The 19,419-nt window shown below is 40.4% G+C and overlaps 1 protein-coding gene and 1 long non-coding RNA gene across 3 annotated transcripts in view; one reads left to right on the top strand and one right to left on the bottom strand.

The window, feature by feature from the left end:
• kank3 (KN motif and ankyrin repeat domains 3) overlaps nucleotides 1-16,965 on the top strand; it is a 48,888-nt gene extending 31,923 nt beyond the window's left edge. For both annotated transcript variants that reach the window (XM_046049028.1, XM_046049027.1), the window contains exons 2-12: nucleotides 2,471-2,533; nucleotides 3,735-3,823; nucleotides 4,657-6,450; nucleotides 8,338-8,440; nucleotides 8,643-8,870; nucleotides 9,147-9,237; nucleotides 9,716-9,935; nucleotides 10,440-10,582; nucleotides 12,741-12,941; nucleotides 14,998-15,096; nucleotides 16,179-16,965. In XM_046049028.1, the coding sequence (XP_045904984.1) occupies nucleotides 3,787-3,823; nucleotides 4,657-6,450; nucleotides 8,338-8,440; nucleotides 8,643-8,870; nucleotides 9,147-9,237; nucleotides 9,716-9,935; nucleotides 10,440-10,582; nucleotides 12,741-12,941; nucleotides 14,998-15,096; nucleotides 16,179-16,241 (2,979 nt within the window). In that variant the 5' untranslated portion in view covers nucleotides 2,471-2,533; nucleotides 3,735-3,786 and the 3' untranslated portion in view covers nucleotides 16,242-16,965. The remainder of the gene's footprint in view (nucleotides 1-2,470; nucleotides 2,534-3,734; nucleotides 3,824-4,656; nucleotides 6,451-8,337; nucleotides 8,441-8,642; nucleotides 8,871-9,146; nucleotides 9,238-9,715; nucleotides 9,936-10,439; nucleotides 10,583-12,740; nucleotides 12,942-14,997; nucleotides 15,097-16,178) is intronic.
• LOC123970755 lies at nucleotides 7,989-15,924 on the bottom strand. The gene is made up of 4 exons (XR_006825048.1): nucleotides 13,008-15,924; nucleotides 12,733-12,912; nucleotides 9,710-9,922; nucleotides 7,989-8,776 (listed from the first exon to the last, which is right to left on the bottom strand). It is a non-coding gene; the product is annotated as an uncharacterized LOC123970755 (long non-coding RNA).
• Nucleotides 16,966-19,419: the final 2,454 nt, after the last annotated feature.

Raw genomic sequence — 19,419 nt, 5'->3', positions numbered from 1 at the left:
ATCTGCAGCACTCTGGGTAAAGTCGTCGTCGTCGTCATCATCATCGTCATGTACTTGGCATTGTTTATATTGTTAAATTTGGTGTCGCTATCAAAATATGACATAGTGCCTGCACACAGTCATAATTGTTGATGTGGGGAGAACATGGCGCCTTGTGTGCTTCTGTGTGCCAGTTGTGATGATGTTACATCAAAACTGCCCCAGACACGCATGTGGGCTTTGCGCTTTGTGTTTAAAGAAACACACTGTTGTCATTGATACAAACCATATCTCAGCTTTATTGGAACTATAGTGAGACCTTTTTTATACAAGTTAATTAGGATATGGTATCATCCAACCTTTTTAGTAAAGAGAAAAAAAGGAGGAGGAGCAAACAACTTTGACGCAAATTGTAACTGGGCTTTTACAAAAACAGCTGTAGAAACCAACAGACTGTTGCAAATGACACTAAAACACATCTTATTGTGGGTAGAAAAGAGAAGAAGAGTGCAGCCAAGGAGCTAAAATTACACAAACTGAATCCAGATTTGTTTCAACTTCGCAATCTCTTCTAATTCCAACCAGGCGCAGGATTACATGTTGGCTATGACTGCCCAGTAAACAAGCTACCTTTGAGTCATGTGACTTGTTTATAAGCTCCGGTTAGCTTGTATTTGATCCTTTTAACAAACCCAAAACAAAAACTGAAAGTACAGTAAACTATCGCTTTCTAGTTTTGGACCAAAGTAAACTGAGTCGAAGTCACATGCTTTTTGAAAACCTTTTTAACATTTGAATAACTTGGGTCTGATTGGCTCGGACGCTGCAGCATTATGTTTACTGTGGTTTGACCTGAGAGGAGAAACTGACGGAGACACTGAACAGAAACAGAGCAGCAGCTGATAAGAAGATGCTGAGCAGAGCAGTTATCAGACAAGTCAAGTTTGTATTTTAATTAATCCATTGTAGTAGTAATAGTAATAATAATAACCTAGAATATAAATTAGGATAATTAGTTTTCTGTCTTTCTGAATGTTGTCTTACTTGACTGACAATGAACTGGCTGTCTGCTGCAGTCTGAGCTGACAGGTGAAGTGTGTGTGTGTGTGTGTGTGTGTGTGTGTTTTATCAGTAGTCAGTCAGATAGAAGGACGACCAGCGTGTTGCAACAGCATGTGTTAGGAATGTGCCTGAGGCTGCTGGAAAACACGTGTATGTGTTGTTACAAGAGTGTATGTTTGAAACGAATTAAATGACTACAGGTACCTGAGGTTTTTTGTGTGGGGAGTAGTTACTGTATTTTCAGATTTCAGTGTGTATCTGTGTTTTTGTGTTCCATGAAGCTTTCTCTTTTGTTTTAGACAAGAAACTGAGATTTGCACTAAAAATAGTTCTACGTCCGAAACAGATCAGCTTTATACGACCCGCATAGACGACAACCTCTGTAATTTTCTGTGTAAACACTCACACCTGTGATCGTGAGATTTGTGGTGGTGCAGGTGGATGCACACCTTGTCAAAGTTTACGCCAGCTTCCTTTTTTGTTCATCCTTTTTTATACTTGGCATCCTGGCTTCTCTAACTTAACTTCATCTCTTAGTCACATCTTCTGTGGTGTTCCCAGTGTTTCTCTTTTATCTTATGTTGAGATGGAAAAATATTTCTACAAAACACAGAAAAATAACATTAAAAAAGAAGTCTGGTGAGCAACAGCTGGGAAGATTGAATTGTTGGGAAACAAATCAACGCTCACCATCAAGGGCAGCACTCCAGATTCACTCGGTATGGTGTAGGGCTGCAACTAATGATTATTTATATTGTCGATAAATCTGTTGATAATTTTCTCAATTAATTGTTAAGTTGTCTGGTCCAGAAAATGGTGAAAAATGTGAGTGTTTCCCAAAGCCCAAGATGACATCCTCAAATGTCTTGTTTTGTACACTACCCAAAGATATTCAGTTTACTGTCATAGAAGAGGTAAGAAACCAGAAAATATTCACATTTAAGCTAGAATCAGAGAATTTGGCCATTTTTGTTTTCTTAAAAAAACCCCAAAGAATCGACTATCAAAATATGATGATTAATTAAATAGTTGACAACTAATCGATTATTCAAATAACTGTTGCAGCTCTAGTATGGTGTCTACACATGGGTGACAAATTGTGACACATTCAGAGGGTCGTCAGAGGGTGTTGGCCAATCTATTTAATTGTTGGTTATTTTGCTGACTTTACAACAACTTGCCCCTCTGGAATAATAAAGATATCCTATCATGACCCTCCAAAATAGCTTCAATGCTCCTTGAAACTCTACTGGAAGGATTAAACACAAATTTTACACAAAATATCCATTGATTTGGTGTTTAGATGATGGTTATACAGAGCTTTGCATGCCAGGCCCAGATTTCCAATAGGCGTGTCACTGTGTCTGTGTTCTGACTAACATGCTGTACATGATTGTTCTGATGGTTTACGCCTCTCTCTCTCTCTCAGGGCTGTGTGGAGCAGGGAGAAGGGAACCAGCTGCATGAATCGCTCACTGAGCGGCTGAAAGAGGTAAACTTAATTTCAACACAACGTAACATCATTAATTGTACAGTTTTGAAGTTGCAGTCTGTCATATTTAAGTTCATAATTCCTTAATTTCTCTGTAATTGGTAGATTATTTTCCAGAAGTTGCACAGTTATCCACTTGCTGTCAGGAACTCTGGCTTACTGGCAGCTCTTTTCCTGCAGCACAGGACGCTCTTTTATATTTCCTGTCTTGTTTGGAACAAACAGAAGAACCAGCTTGTTAGTATGAGAGCGATAGCTACTTCTATTCTACTTCTTTTGAGACATTTTGAACAGATCATGTTTCAGATGTTTATGAATCGTTTACTACTTTGAACTAAAACATTAAAAAAGTCAGTTTGTTTTTAATGTTCATTATTTTCCATGTTGATCTTTTAAACTTTAAAAAAAAGTCTCATAACAATGTAGTCGGTCCCCTTAGTGTTTCGTTCTCTGAATAAATGCATATTATACCCAAAGGAAATAATGATTTGCCCACCAAGCAGTTTGTGTGGCAGGTTTTATCGGTGAGAAGAATCCTGTGGTTTTTCAGTAGAGCTGGATGGTGGTGGTGTGACACTGTTGTTAATAAACCAGCTGTCTTGTGGTTTTTGGACACTGTTCAGCTCTGTATCTTGCACTCTTCATGACTTTTCTCATGACTCTTACTGTAAACAAAGTCTACCGTATAGATCATCTGAAAGCTCAAGCAACCACGGGTAAAGAGGTCAAGAGCTTAAAAGTAGAACACACACACACACACACACACGAGGTATGGATGATGTCAGGCTCAACGTCCTTCAACACCTCTGAAAAGCAAACAAGAGATCTGTTTAACAAAACCTCTTTATCTCTGAAAGAAGGGAATTCACCTTCTTTTGAATTCAGTCACAGGCTGTCACACGTGCTAACCAGCCATAAGAAAATGTAAACCTCTGCAGGCGTTTCTGCACTTTGTAGGACTTTTACAACTCCTATAAAGATGCATCTATGTCCGCCGTGTAAAGCTGTCTCCTATTAACAAAACATCTGGAGCATGTGATTTTGATGCTCACAGAAAAACTGGTAATATAAAGTCAGTAGGTAACAAATGATGAACTTACGCCAAACTACCGTGCAGTGTTACAAATTACATCCTTTTCCTTCCTCTTAGTCCAAAAGTACATTCATGACAAATATTCTTTTCACTGTGTGTTTTCTTTAGCCAGGTGTTGTTTTGAAGCTGTGTGTGTGCTGAAAGATCCCTGTCCGAAAAAATGGCTCAGTCAGTGCAAGTCAACCCAAAGCTGCCTGGTAAGAAACTACATGAAGATGCCATTGTTTTTGTATGTGGCACCCCAAATTTATCTTGTGACTGTGATAATGAATATATTTAGGCTTCTCTTTGAGGTGAGGTTTGGATGTTAAAATGTTGTGGAGTAGTTTTTCAATTTATTGTTGCAATAGATGAAATAATTAGTTTTAATCTGCCAGTAGTAGGTTGGTAGAGTTTACCTGATTGAGATGGTTCAGATGGTATCACAATGCTGTTAACAGCAGGAAACAAAATATATTTGAAATCGTTTGTGTCTTGAAGTCGCTTGTACCATAAACTCCACAGATCAAAACAATGGTTATGGTTAAATATGGTTAATGGTTTTATGGTTAAATAAAACATAAATCAGCTCCAGTATGACACATTTTTAGTGTATTGACTGTAATAGCTATATTGTGTCAACACTAAAGTACATACTTCCCAAATCTTTATACTGGTTTACATTAAAACATCAGTACTATCAGATTTTTCTCTTTCTGCAGAATTAAAAGGTACCCTGTGGAGTTGACCATTAGTTGTGTTATGGAGGAGTGCTTTTACAAGTGGGTGACGGTTTTGTTTGTAAGGATGCATCTGCGCTATTGCACTCATTGACATTTGGTGACAGTAAAGTGCATGTACAGTGTTACGAAAAGGCAGGGCAGATGAAGACTGCAAGCTAGTAAACATGGATGTAAACAACACAGGATATAAAATATTCAAAAATGGTTACTGTAAGTTTTTTATGAGATTAGAAATACATTTAACACATTTGTATGGCCTTAAGTATACACAGAAAATATTATTCAGTCACATGTCCTCTTTCCTGCAGATCTGGGCTCTCCATTCATCTACTCCAATCAGGAAGAGACTGATCAGACAGGCTCCTACTCTGTTCAGACTCCATATGGTTTCCAGCTGGATCTGGACTTCCTCAAATATGTAGAAGAGATAGAAAGTGGGCACAATCTCCGTCGGGCACCTGTTGGCTCCCGTCGCTCTGGCCGAGGGGTCAAACTCTCCCAGAGGAGTCCAAGTGTGGGGGGACGTACCAGTGGCTGGACATCCACAGAGTCTCTGGCGTCGCCTGCCAGTGAGGATGGCAGAGCTCCTCCGCCACCGCCACCACCACGCAACCGTCTTGGCTCAGCACCCTGTGAAGTGCGCTCTCTTTCCCCTGTGACCCTCCATAGTGTTCCTCCCCTGTCTGCCGGGGCTAAAGTGCCACCCCCTCCACCGCAGCGCAACCCCCGAGTTGAGCGGACTCTTCTGGAAACCAGCCGGCGGCTACAACAGGAACAAACCCACCAGCACCAGAACGGTGGACGCTTCCAGCTTGCAGATCCTCCCAAAATGCTCTTACCCTCTCCGTCCACTCAGCCTCTGCAGAGTAGCTGGACTAAACCCAGTCCTCAGACCTCTGGGCTCAGCACTCCAGCTGCTGGCGCCACAATGACTCCAATCCCACCCAACCAGCTGCAGACGGTTAGAGAGCAGATGGCTACAGCTTTGAAACAGCTGAAGGAGATGGAAGAGAGGGTAAAGGGTGTTCCTGCGCTTGAGAAAGAGGTGGCCAAACTTCGTGCTGAGAAAGACATGCTCCTGTTAGCCCTGCAGGAGAAGGAAGTGGCCCAACAGAAGCAACCATCTACAGAGTCTTCTACCCAAACCACAGAGACCCTAAAAACTGACCATAATGTCCACAGTCGATTGACTACACCAACCTCACCCGGACATAAAGGCCTCGGAAAATCTGGTGAGCTGAAAAGGCTCACTGAGAAATTTGAGGGGAAGGAGGAGAAAGCTACAGAACCTTCATCAAAAGTTTTAGTGAAAACGCCAGAAAAAATGTCTGTTGTGGTTGAGAAGAAATCAGTGGCTGTTGGGGACGACATGCCAATGGACTCTGTTGTTTTCTACCACAGCCAGGGTGTGAAAGATGCTTCTGAGGGCACCACAGTGAATGTGTGTGAGAACGGCACAGGAACAGAGGTCCCTCCGGTTCATGAGGAGGGAGTGCAGGCCGCAGTGGAGACAGAAGAGGCTGCGGTTTGGGTTATGGAGTCACTACTTGGGTTGACCAGTGAGGCACAGCGGGAGATTGACACCTTGCAGGACACCATTAAATTCCAGCAGGAGTCCATTGTGGCTCTAGAAGACCGGCTGAGTGTGGCCGACAAAGACCTGGGGATCCTTAAAGCCCAGGTGGAGGAGAAAACCTCCAAAGCCACATTTGAGAAAGGCGTTCTTGCAAAACCAGACATGACAAATGCGCAGGTAGAGACACTGACTTCTGTGTTAAAGCACGCTGAGGTTTTGTGCCGTCCCGAGGTGAGAGATGTATGCATAGGTGAAAGTTTAACAGCAGATCTAATCGAACAAGGCAGCCAGACTGATGCTTTAGTGGAGACTGCAGAACCAGCTCCTGTTGCAGTGATCAGCACTGGGTGCCAATGGGAGATCTTGTTTGAGGAAAAGATGGAGGAGCAGAAAGCTACAGTGGCAAAGAAGAGACAGTTGACCATCGCTGAATACAAGGTCTCACCAGAAGAAGAGGTGGTCAGTACGGCCGAGAAGAAAGAGGAAGACCAAGGAGAGAAGACTGCAGCCAGCAACATCAAGACAGGTGAGAAAGAAGAGGTATATGTATGGTTAAATGTGCTTGTCGGGACATCGTATGTGGTTCCTTTATGTTTTTCTTCACGAATCAGATGTAGAATTCTTTGTCTTTACCCAGAATGCACAAACTAATGATGTGTTATGTTTTTGCACAAATGTTATAGAGAGTGAACATTTTATAATATTGTGGAGCATGAAGGAGATACTATACACATTACCAATAGTCAATTCATCTTAAGTGAGTATAACTAAAGACTACATAATCTTGTACTAATTTAAAGGGGAAATAGGACTCTTCTTATTTTTAGTCTCATTTAAAACCAAGTAAAATTCAGTTATTAATTTCTTAGTAAATTGTACGCCATTTCACACAAGCTGACTTGGCTTCAATGACTCACTAAGTACTAGGTAATTGATTAGTTTGTTGAATGTTGTCTATTTTTCCCCACTGTACGTAGTTACAAATGACATTGTACTTTGCATTAAACATTTTCTTTATTCATAAATTACAGAAAATACAGCGTTACCCACTCAGATATGTGCTACCTTTTCAAAGACAAAACTCGTAAATCTAATGAGATTGAATCCTCCAGACATCAGAGATGGGGACTTGAGTTAGAGACTCAGACTCGAGTGCGACTTAAGTCGCACACACAGTGACTTCAGACTCGACTTGACACTCGTCCTCAAAAGACTTCAGACTCGACTCGGACTCGAGGCGCGGGACTCGTGAACAATGTTTATTTGAAAAAATATGATGAGCTTGCCGTTATTCCCCTCCCTCCATTACCTATAACCTGCCTACGTAACATCTGCTGCGCCATTTATCATAAACTTTGGCTTTAAAACTTCATACAACAAGACCCAAACAAAGAAGCGCTGAACGCAAATATGTGGTGAGTGAACATGATTAGCTCAGCATTAGCCATCTAACGTTAGCTTGCTTCTTGCTTCAGCTACGAGCTACGGGAGGTTTACTCTGACTGTCGTTTGTTATAAAAAGATGAACGAGCGTTTCTTTACTTGCCAAACTTGTGGTGGTCGATTAACGTAATCATTTACGTCCCGCTGGCTGCCATTATGTTAATTATTGCCGTTGGCTGGAAAGAGGTTACAGGTTTATTGTTGTTCATGTAGCCTAACAGTTTTATTTAGTTATAGCTTAACATTACACTGGTTTGAGAGTCTGCAGGGTGTGTTGACTTACAGTAGTTTAAGCTGTCTTTGATTGCATTGCACATTATAGTTGTGCTCTGTGAAAAACAGGTTACAGTTTGTTTTGAGAGTCTGGGGATGTGTTGACTTACAGTAGTTTATAAGCTGTCATTAACTGCATTGCACATTACATGGTTGTGCTCTGTAAGTTAAAAACATGTTACAGCTTTATTGTTGACCATGTAACTTTACAGTATTATTTAGTTAACTTTACACTGGGTTTGAAACTCAACAGGGTTTGTTGACTTAGTTTATAAGCTGTCATTAATTGTAGAGGCATTGTACATTAGGGTACATGGTTGTGCTCTGTAAATTAAAAACAGACAGATTTATTGTTGATTATGCAACGTCACAGTTTTATTGACTTACAGTATTTAATAAGCTGTCATTAATTGCATTGCACATTACATGGCTGTGCTCTGTAAAACAGGTTAACAGTATTCCTTATAGCTATGAAGTTTTATTAGCAACCTGGATTGAACGCAGCAGGTGATGCAACATTCGTAATAACCACGAGAGACTTGACTTGGACTCTAGCTCAAAGACTTGTGAGCATCTCTGCCAGACATAGAGACTAATAACACAATTTTGTTTACATCATGTATCATGTGAGGTATATGTTTGAATGGTGTACTAATCAACTATTTTTTTTACCTATCTTCTTCCATTATGGTAACAGGTATGCTGAAATCAATCATGAAGAGAAAGGATGGGAGTAACTCAAGCGAGAATCGCAACGCTGGCAAGAAGAGCCTGCAGTTTGTTGGCATTCTAAATGGAGGGTGGGTAACATGAAACCTACTTTTTTTTTTACCACAGTAAAAATAAAATAAGGCCTGCAGATGGTCTAGAGGTTGGAAATAACACTTTGATCAGGTCACAGATTTGACAAGTAAGAAACAAAACCCTTTTTCCTTACCAACCAAATTCCCTGGAAATTAAAAAAGTTGCTCTGTATTCCAGCAAATATCTGTGTCTCCCCAGGTATGAATCTACATCCAGTGAAGATGAAGAGGAGGAGGAGGAGGAAGATGGGAGTTCTTCTGGAGAAAGTGGTGAAGGCGAGTGCTTGGACAGCACAGAGGAGGATGATGAGGCGGCTCTGGAGGAAGAAACATCTGAGGAGGAGAGAAACATCAACCTGGATGAGAGCGACACTGATGAGGAAACCCTGAGAGCCACAAATTATTCATCTGATGCTGTGAAAGAGAAGTATGTTGTTAGTGTAAAGTGATTAATGTAGTTTCAAGTTAGAGAGTCTAAAGAAAGTCCAGTTAACTTAGTTTCCTGATTGAAGTTAAGTGCTGTGAATGTAAATGCTACCAAATCAAGTTGCATGACAAACAGAAAGTCGTATCATGGATATATACATTGCATAAACACATATTGCAAAATCCACATACAATTGTAATGCAGAGACAAAGGAACTCTGCACAGAAGGCAGTAAAAACTGTATTGTGTTTCAACTTCGCACATTGTTTGTTAAAGGTTTGAGCTGAGCTCAAAAATGCGTGAAGCCTGCCTCATCCTGAAGAACCACTTGAACGATGACATCAAAACACTGAAGAGTAAGGAAGTGGTGCGTCCCTGCATGCTTCTTCAAACCATATTATCACAGAGTTACACATTTAACTTCATCGCTTCATTGTTGGAATAATGCAAAATCACAATTACTTAAAGTTGGGGATATTTTCAGCTCTAGCAAACATTAATTACAAACACAATGTGCTTGATGTGACAAGAACAGAGGAGTAAAGACTGAGAAAAGACTCAGGAACTGGACCATTGTTGGGTTTTACAACAGAAGGACTTCCCTTGACATTCAGTGGAATGTCAAGCTGCTCTAAACTTGAGACAAATGCTGTTATACTTTGCCAAAATATACTGTATACGCAATTTTTCTTAACTTCACCAAGTTCTGAGAAAATGTGGGTTAGAAACTAGCACTACTGAAGTACAGCTTTAGGATTAAGAAGCACTTCTATTATCTGAGATAGATGTTTTACTCACTCATCATATATATTTGATGATATATGACTTCGTTCCCTCACCTACAGCTCTCCAGCACCCACACTGTCCAGCTCGAGTGGTTTCGGATCTCTAGCGCCAAGATGGCTCAGCCTTCAAGGGTCTCAGACTACCTGATGGCGTTCTCTGAGGTGTCGTCAGTACTGCTGGAGCACGTAGTCAACATGACCGACGGCAACGGCAACACAGCTCTCCACTACAGCGTCTCCCACTCCAACTTCCGTGTGGTGGGGCTGCTGCTGGACACAGGTCAGTGACCGTCTCAGAATAATTTACAATACACTACAGAGTGTTACGTACAGGCTACAACAATAATGCAGTTAATAATCCAGTCAATTATTGGAGAAAGGTCCAACTACGGATCTTATGTCTGGGGACACCAGGTCTGCGAAGAGAGTAGGATCCCCATACAGGAACACTTCCGTTAGTGGTTGGATAAAAAAATTTTCTGTGCGCAACACTTCAAGTAATGTTTATGTAATGTCAGGTAAAAAAAAAACAAGTTTCTTTCTTGTACTGTGGTAAGTCTAAATGAATCAACCCCATTCTTAATCAACCCCCAAAAACTACAACCTGGTCGATTTTACATAAAGTGTAGGTGATGTTGGCCTGTTGGAGAAGCTAACATTTATATTAGCACTATAAAACCATGTGAAACAGATTGTAATACATTATACTGTTTTTATGATGTGCCTCCAAAATCATCATAAAGGGGTGTGTGTGTGTGTGTGTGTGTGCATGTGTTTGCTATAGGTGTGTGCAGTGTGGATAGGCAGAACAAGGCGGGCTACACGGCCATCATGCTGGCTGCGCTCTCTACTGTGAAGGAGGAGGAGGACATGGCTGTGGTCAAGAAGCTCTTTGGTCAGGGGAATGTCAACGCCAAGGCCAGTCAGGCAAGTCATCATCCGTTCATCACAGGGCTCATGTATGTTGTTTACTCTGGACGTTCTGCTTCAAGACACTTTGTTACTCCTTCCATGTTCCCACAATCATTTTACTGCAGTTGTTTCTGTCAGATGTATGTAATTTTTTTGGTATGTATGTCTGTATGTCCCTCCTGTCAAAAACAGTAGGTACACGTATGATCTGTAAACATATTTCATTCTAAAATCACATTAGATTAGGACAATTTGTAGGGGAAATAAAACTTCTTATGCTGTAAAATGTGAAAATGTGTCACAAGTGATAACTTAACTGCATTTTTTGCATATCAAATTATCTATTTATAAAAAGGTATCGCCTGAGAAATGGGAATAGCCCAGCACGCGTGCCAAAAAAGAACACAGAGCTTCTGTGAGTGTGTAGTTGGCTCTGTCATCCAGAAGCATTTTATCACTTAAAAGAGTCAGTCTGGCTCAGCTGACATTGTTTAATGATAATCTAATTTGGACACATTAAACTATTAAAAAATGCAACATAAATCCAAAGTATAATAAAACATAGGATCAGTTCTACACATTACAGCCAAATGAGAAGTGATCTGCTAGTCTGAGTGACTGTAAAGGGGGGAAAGAATATTCAGGGGATAATGTCTTTCTTTATTCCCTGTTTATTTCAACAGGGGAAGTGTTATCATTGGTTACAGGTTAGATTGGGTTAGGGAAATGTGTAGCCTTACACAAGTCATTTGTGGGAATCTATTGGCTTTTGAGTGGTTTTATCTCTTTGCTGGATCTAATCTGGTTGTGTAGTGTATGCATTTGGACACGGCGCCTGACAGGCTCTCACTCTGCCAAGTCATAGGACTCTGAATATACAGCGTCGCCGGCTATAAATCCAGTTACTGGCTTGTTATTGTTGCTGTGGGTAACACGAGGCACGCAATGCAATTTTAGAATCAGGAATTTAAGTCATACTATTTCCTGCTGTGTTTTGTTTTAAGTTGGACTGGGGAGTTATGCGCTTAAAGTAACTTTATTTTTTTTTAATTTTTTTTACTTTGAATTAGTGACATTTAAAACAAATCTGGTACCTTGAAACTAGTAAAAGGGATCATTTATGATTATACCTCTAGAGAATTATTCTTTTATGGCTTTGTTTTTTGGAACAATGCATCATCCTCTGTGCCTACGCTGTACTCGGAACTGTTTTCTTAATCTCCGTGTTGTATTTCTTACCACAAAATTAAACCTGGCACTGACGTCTGTATCTGGATATCAGGAATAATGTATGTTAATGTAAGGTGTAAATGCATTGTGATGGAAATGTAAATCGGACTAGATTGTGTTCAGCCAGACCACCTCCATACTGTAGATCTGTGGGTGTGTTGTGCTGAGCACGTAATTTATGTACGCTGACTGGACAGATGTTTTCTGATATAGGCATCGTACTACACACAGGAAATAGTTTATTTTCTGTTGTGCAGTTTGTTTCTCGAATACACAATGGCTTTGTAGCAGTCGTTTTTCTTTTTGTACCTTGTGGCATGTGTTGCTGAAACTGCTTTAATACAACAATGACACCCGAACAGCAAAGACTGATTATTGGCGTACTGTATCTGTGTTGGAAGCGATCCCCTCTCCTCATGTGGAGCGGAGTACTAAACAACTCTGCAGCTCAGCACGCTGCAACGGCCGTTCCCATTCACAATGAATAGCAGCCTACAGCAGCAGGTTTACGGGAAGGTCACTCATTTGAACTGAAAAAAATCTGGGATGCATAATAAAACTGAAATATTAACAAACATTATAGTTTCAGAGGAGCTGTGCAAATGAAGACTGGTTTCAGTGTGCTACAATCATCTTGGCTTTAAGAAGTAGGATTGTGCTGAAAAACAGAACAGGCATGTGCTTGGCAAACTTTCCGTATTTTAAAAAAAAAAAAAAAAAAAAAGCTTTTCTGTTAATCTTTATTTCAAGTCAACGATTTCCTCATTCACATTGTTTCATATCATGGAATAATAGGGTTGGCATCAGGATTTTTTGGGCTTCTTCTTAAGTTATAAATGGTGTAAATTTTCTCATCACTTAATAAATATGCTGACCATAATGACAAGCTCTCAAAAACTGTATTCTCTTAATAAATTACATTTATAATTCTTTACCTGTGCAGGCGGGCCAGACAGCGTTGATGCTAGCTGTTAGCCACGGCCGACAGGAGATGGTGCGGGCGCTGCTGGAAAGTGGTGCTGACGTTAACGTGCAGGATGACGAGGGATCCACGGCACTGATGTGTGCTAGCGAACACGGCCGTGCTGAGATTGTGAAACTGCTCCTGGAACAGCCTGGTTGTGACATATCCATTATTGATAATGTAAGGCATTTAAAATGTAGCTATTTAGCTGATGCACTCATTGAGGGGAAACTTTCAGTAACATACCCTGAGCTTGCAAGCCAACTGCTGGAAACATCTCAGCGCTTTCTCGTCTGGGATTTAGCTTAATCTGTTCTCAGGAAATGGCTCCTCATGGGAAATTGGTCCATGCAGTTTCCTCTCCTTGTCACCTTGTCTTTTTCTTCTCTTATTTCGTGTTTTTCTTCATTAGCAAGATAGGCTGAGAGATTAAGAGCTGTGATCAGATTTGTTTCATCTGCTTTCTACTGAAATCAGCACTGTTTACAGGAAACACAATCACTGGGCTACTCACAAGCCCACGGGGGATGACTTAAAACGCCACAACTCCTCTGTTCACAACCGCGGACTTGCAGATGCCAGACAATGCCCTGCAGGCTCTTGCACGAGTCCTCTGCATGCTTCACCACATGACCCACACACAAGTCAGCAGCAACTGTTAATTTCCCAAAACCCATCCTGTCCTAATCAGTGATTACTGTTATTATTTTGTCAACCAACCAACTTAGATTACCTACCAGCTTTCAGTGGGAACATTTACTCTTCTCAAATTCCTCAGGTCTTACCCAGGGACAAAACTCATTTCTGATTGTGATACTTGACGCTTGATTTTCTGATAATCTGCACAGCCGTGTGTTTTAAAGTGATTTTACAGAGGATTGGTCTGGATGCTTGGAGAGGCCAGGCAGACAGATATTTGAGTGCTCACATCTGTGCCAAAAATGAGTTGGCCATTCAGTGCAGACAGCCCCTGGGTTGTGCTTCAATGCAGCACAGCTGGACTGGGGGGATGGAAAACATTTGGAAAAGCCCCCACCTCCCCTGTCCTCTGAAAACACAGAACAGCATGACTGTAAAACACAGTGGAGTAATATGTACAGTGCTATTGCTTAGCCTTATTAGCTAGTTAGATTTTACAGAAAGGACACAACTTTCTTTTGGTTCGCTCAATGAAATAATTTCTGTTGAATTAGCATAATACTGTCTAATTAGTTTGACGTCACCACGTGTGGAAAATAAATGCCAATGTGAGAGTGCTATACCTGAACAGCTTTGGCAGTGGAACAGTTGTTGCCCGTTAGCTAGACCATGCTAGTTGGGTTAGCCACTACATGTATAGCTCATATGGCCAATGCAAATGAGTGACTGTCATTTAGGTATTTTGTTTGGAAGCATTACAGTTTCCTAGTAAGTTATAGCTACACTCGCAAAGAATAGAACAGACGAAAGCCACGTGCCAACTTGTAGAGTAAATTCATTGCTCTCCAAAAACAATAGACAATAAAATAGGCTAAACCATTCCCAACACCTTCCCAACAGTCCTGCTATAATGTTCCTTCACGTGTGCAATTCAGTCTGTTCTTCGTGCTTTGTAAAGTACAAGCAAGTCATACAAGAATTATTCTCCCAGCAGTCACACTTGCTACTGATATTAATATTGAGTTGTTTTTTAAAAATCTGATAACATTATGTGATATTGGTTGATATAATAACAAGCACTGTTATAAAGATCCCTCAACTTAAAAAACTTGTGACCAAGATATGTACTGAGGGCTTTTTCTCTTTTTTTTAGCAGATTTTGTACTTTTTACTATCAACCAGAGCAACTTACACTGACTGCAGAAGAATGGGCTGTAGAAGACTTAACGTCTGGTTTTCATGAAACCCCTATTACTCCTTAATATAGGATTTAAATGTACAGAATCTTTCTTACTGCTTGATATTTTTGATATTGTAATAGAAGGGAAAGTACAATTTAAAAAAAAACAAAACAAAGAAATGCTGAGGATGCAGGACGGATGAAAGTCCTGGTTGTTTACTGCCCAATCAAGGATCCCAACATCCATCCCAGTAGCGATGTTACATATCCAGACAGGAAAAGGGATCAACTGTGTGTAATGAAGATCAAATTGTAAAGCTCTGACAGTTAGAATGTGTTGTAATGGTCATTGAACTCACTTTTACTCTCTGCCCTCTTCCTATTTTATGTGCTCCTTCCTCTCTCGTCTGTCTGTAGGATGGCAGCAATGCTCTGTCCATCGCACTGGAGGCGTCGCACAACGACACAGCTGTGCTGCTCTACGCCCACATGAACTATAAGACCCAGACTGCTGTGGTGAGTCCACCCTGCCACACCACCTCCTCCTTTGTGGAGATGAGGTCCCAAAATATAGCCTACCTTATAGGAAAGTCACCTGTAGCCTTGATTCAGAGCCTTGGCTCCATTTTATGACATTTAAGAGCCTGAAAAGAAAGAATACATAGCAATATTTGGAGTCAGGACATGACTTTTTAATAAGCAGTGGTTCTTTTTGGGGTCACAAGCTTAAAGGTTTGTAAGTCACCAGCTTAAAATTTGCTGGGAAATGGCAATGCAAGCAGGCTGAAAGCGGCACAGGTCACACTCACAACATAACTGTACAGTGAGCAATGTCTCTTGTATTTAAAGTGGGTAGGCTCAGTTCCATGGCAGTGCTCATAGCTTTAGTTTGGGTGTGGGCAGCACTGACTGAAAGTGCACTGCTGCCCCCTATGGGTGTTATAAAGTATCAGTGGATGGTGGAGTATTGAAATCATTTAAGTAAAAGTATAGAAATACTCAATTATACTTAATGAAAGTAGAAGTCCTGCATTGAAAAAGTATTAAAGTATTTGTCAGAATGGGCCCTGTGAGTGTTTCAGTGTTCCATCATATACAACAGGACCATTATAATTGATGCATTAACATATAAACAGTTCTTTAATGTTACGGCTGGTTGAGGTGGAGCTAATTTTAAATGCATAATATACTTAACTATACTTCGATCTATAACACAATCATTTCATATAGAGAAATAGAATATCTTGATCTGAAAAGTAACTAAAGCTGTCAAATAAATGTAGTGGAGTACAAAGCATAAAATGAAAATATGATTGAGGTACTTTACTTAGTGTAAGTACAACAGTTAATGTACTTACCGGTAGTTACATCCCACCACTGCATGTGGATTGTGTTTTCTATTAGAGGGCAGAAACTGAATAATTAAATTACTTTATAACAAATACATTCTCATTAAATTAATCTAATGCATTGAAAAGTACACTTTTAAATCAACATACCAACTAAATAGCTCTAAACCCTTTAGTCTATTAAAAAATATAATCACTTGCAGAATAATGAATAAAAGCCAAACCTGTTCTTCACATTGTGTCTTCCAGGGGAGTCCGAAGGCCCAGCTGAGGAGCCCCACCAGCCCTCACAAGCCTTGGCCTTCAGACTGACAGGATTGTGGCTGCTCATGTAGGCGGACAGACCAGCAAACTTAACTGGATCTGAGCTGTGAAAAGCTCCACTGGAATTTACTTAAATATATATGTATTTATATATTGCCATATGTCCTGCATTTATAGTATTGTTAATATGAGAATATTATTTTTCCATACAAATCGTGAAAGGTTTTATTATATACTTTACTTATATGCACTCCCAGCATGTCTAAATGAGGTCTCCAGCACAGTTTTTTCTGTGGCAGGAGATCTTACATTTCTTATTTGCACTCCACTAAAATTTTTCTGACAAGGGCAAGACGCACAACAATGTGCATCATGATACTTCACTGTTGTCACAAATCCCAGTGTTGAAGCTGCAGAAAATGTATCATTCTACCTTGACTACTTTTGTCCGCATGTCCAGTGTGTACTATGAACATCAAATGACACTGCCTGTGTGTGTTGCCCTCTAGTCTTCCCTTTCTGTCCTGCCTTGGTTAACTGATCTGTGAACCTCTAACCTTCATAGTCAACACTAACTCTCTGTGCATTTTATGTTCATATAAATATATACACGTATATATACACTGTATATTCATGTCTGAAAAACATTTACTGTAAAGTGATAAATTGTTTCTTCAAGCTTTACAAACATTTTTAAATGAAAAACAACTGTTTTTCAACAACTGTCAAGTGAGTGAAGTTGGAGTTAATAAAGACAATCTCTTTAAAACAAGATGCACGCACGCCCCCCCTTTGGAGCCATTAAATAGACTTCCATTCATTTCCTGAAGACTTACCCTACCCATACGCACTGGCCCAAGGGTTTTCCCAATTGAACAAGCGCCCCCCCCTCAATCAGCTGTTTAGTCTGAAACGTGTCCCTGAAGGTAGATGAAGTCACACACAGTCATGTCCCCATCACTTCAGAGGTCGTTACATTGGCTTACAATCATTTCCTGGATATTTATCATAACCTTAAACCAAGTCTTCACCATAAAATATAATAATTTACATTATGGGGACAAAATGCAAGTCCCCATAATGTAAGAACGTAGGAAGAGGAGTCCCCACACTGTGACTGTTAAACAGATTTATATCCCCCCAACATGAGTAATATCTGCACACACCTGTGGGTTTTCTGCATGTTTATACTACCTAGCTAGCCAGACTAAAGTATTAGCAATCCAACGCATTGTTTAGCAAGCTAACATTAAGGTTAGCAAACTTACTTTGAATGAATCAAACGTTACATTCCTACCTGGGCTGAACAGAGGGACATGTTGGTTGCTCATGAGCAGACACATCCAACTATTCAGAAGCTACTCTGCATCTGAAAACAGACAATTAGAAGTTAATTAATACAAAAGACAAATTGTTGAAAATGTTATATTTGACCAAATTGTGGCAATCAAGAGACATATATAGATTGTGAATCTTAATAGGAACAGTATAGATGGAGCATGTTTGTTTCTGAAGTGGGTTTGTGCTGTTACCAGTGGTGGAAGAAGTACTCAGACCTTATTAATACCTCAGTGTATAAATACTCTGTTACACGTAAGAAGGTCTGCATTCAAAATTGTTCTTAAAGAGGTGGTATTATGCCCATTTTCAGGTTCAAAATCTTATTTAGAGGTTGTACCAGAACAGGTTTACATGGTTTAATTTTGAAAAAACACCATATTTTTCTCATACTGCACATTGCTGCAGCTCCTCTTTTCACCCTATGTGTTGTACGCTCCGCTCTTGAGCTACAGAGTGATGCATCTTACTTGTACAAAATCTTTGTTGGGAGTTGCACATGCGCAGTTCCCAGGTAAGGACTACTAGCCAATCAGAAGCAGAGAAGGGCGGGTCGTAAGAAACAAGGTAGTGTGATCCAAATCAAAGCTGCTTCAGACTGTGACCGTAACCTAGCAGATGGTGTAAGTTACTCACAAGTCCACAACCACACAACATCATTGTTCCACATCTTACCAAAAACCACTACAAAAATCACCATATTTCAACTCAATTTTACATAAAATTGGCGAAACAATTTGAACATTTGCTCAGTAGCTTTCACATCTGGTGTAACATTAGCATTATAGTTATAACTTTAGCTGTGTTAGCCAACATTTACAACAACTCTGCACGAACAGTCTGAAGTTACATTGCCGTGTTTATTTTAAATATAACGGCGGGAGCAGAGGGCTCTGTCAGCTGGCGGCTGGCCAGCCTCGCCAGCTCCTCCCGCGGGTTGGCACAGGCATCCCCTGCAGCCACTTGAAAATATTCAAGCACATTTTTGATCCGCTATCACTTCTCGTAAAACTGTCAATATTCGAAATCTACACAGCTGATTTCTCATCTCAAAACTTCTCATAAGTGGATTTAGAGATGAAGTTCCATACGAAAACTGTAAAATATAAAACTTTCTGTTGCTGTCTGGCGCACACAATGATGATGCAGTGAATAGTGAATATTCTATCTGACAAATCAGCAGTCTGTCATGTTTTCAGTTACATTTTAGTACATGCACAAAACGGAGATAACTCAATAAAGTGTCGATCTGACCGGCAGGTCAGCAGCAATCTACTGGTCCACACACCAGCCCAGGTGGTAGCGGTATGCAGTTGGTTTGCCAACCGTCATTAAACGCAAAAGAAGAAGAAGGTCAGCAACAGACCTTAAAAAAGGAGATTTATGGTGAGATGTTTACAGTAAAACACCTGGAGCTGGTCCGCAATTACCAAGATCGTTATGATGTCTCATTAAAATAACAACTTGCTCGAGTGTCGCTATGTTTGGTTTGTTTACAATGTGCAAATTTGGAGGTTGTCAAGGAAGTGTTGGCGAGGGATGGTCCTGGTCTGCCCCCTAGTGGATTCAGGTTTAATCCTTCAGGTACACGTAAATTACGCAGGCAAGTATGTGAACATCGTCTACGCCTACACATTGTTAAAAAGCAAGTATATCCAGGCTTAAACTGCTGCTGTTGCTATGTTGCTCCCCCTTTCAGCTTTGGCAAACCAATCATTGCTGGTTGGCAAACACATGACTACTGGTTCACCAGTGAGGGAATGTTTATACTACGTGTGTGCTCCTGGACACTCAGCATTAGCCTTAAAATATTGTCAAAGAGTTTTAAAATATTGAAACATGTTTTGAAAATTTGACATTGAAAACAGCTTTTAAAACACTGATCACT

The sequence above is a fragment of the Micropterus dolomieu genome, linkage group LG05, assembly GCF_021292245.1.
Source record: "Micropterus dolomieu isolate WLL.071019.BEF.003 ecotype Adirondacks linkage group LG05, ASM2129224v1, whole genome shotgun sequence".
NCBI classification, from domain to species: Eukaryota; Metazoa; Chordata; class Actinopteri; order Centrarchiformes; family Centrarchidae; genus Micropterus; species Micropterus dolomieu.
The sequence above is the reverse complement of the archived record's forward strand: the minus strand, read 5'-3'. Positions and strand labels throughout refer to the sequence as shown.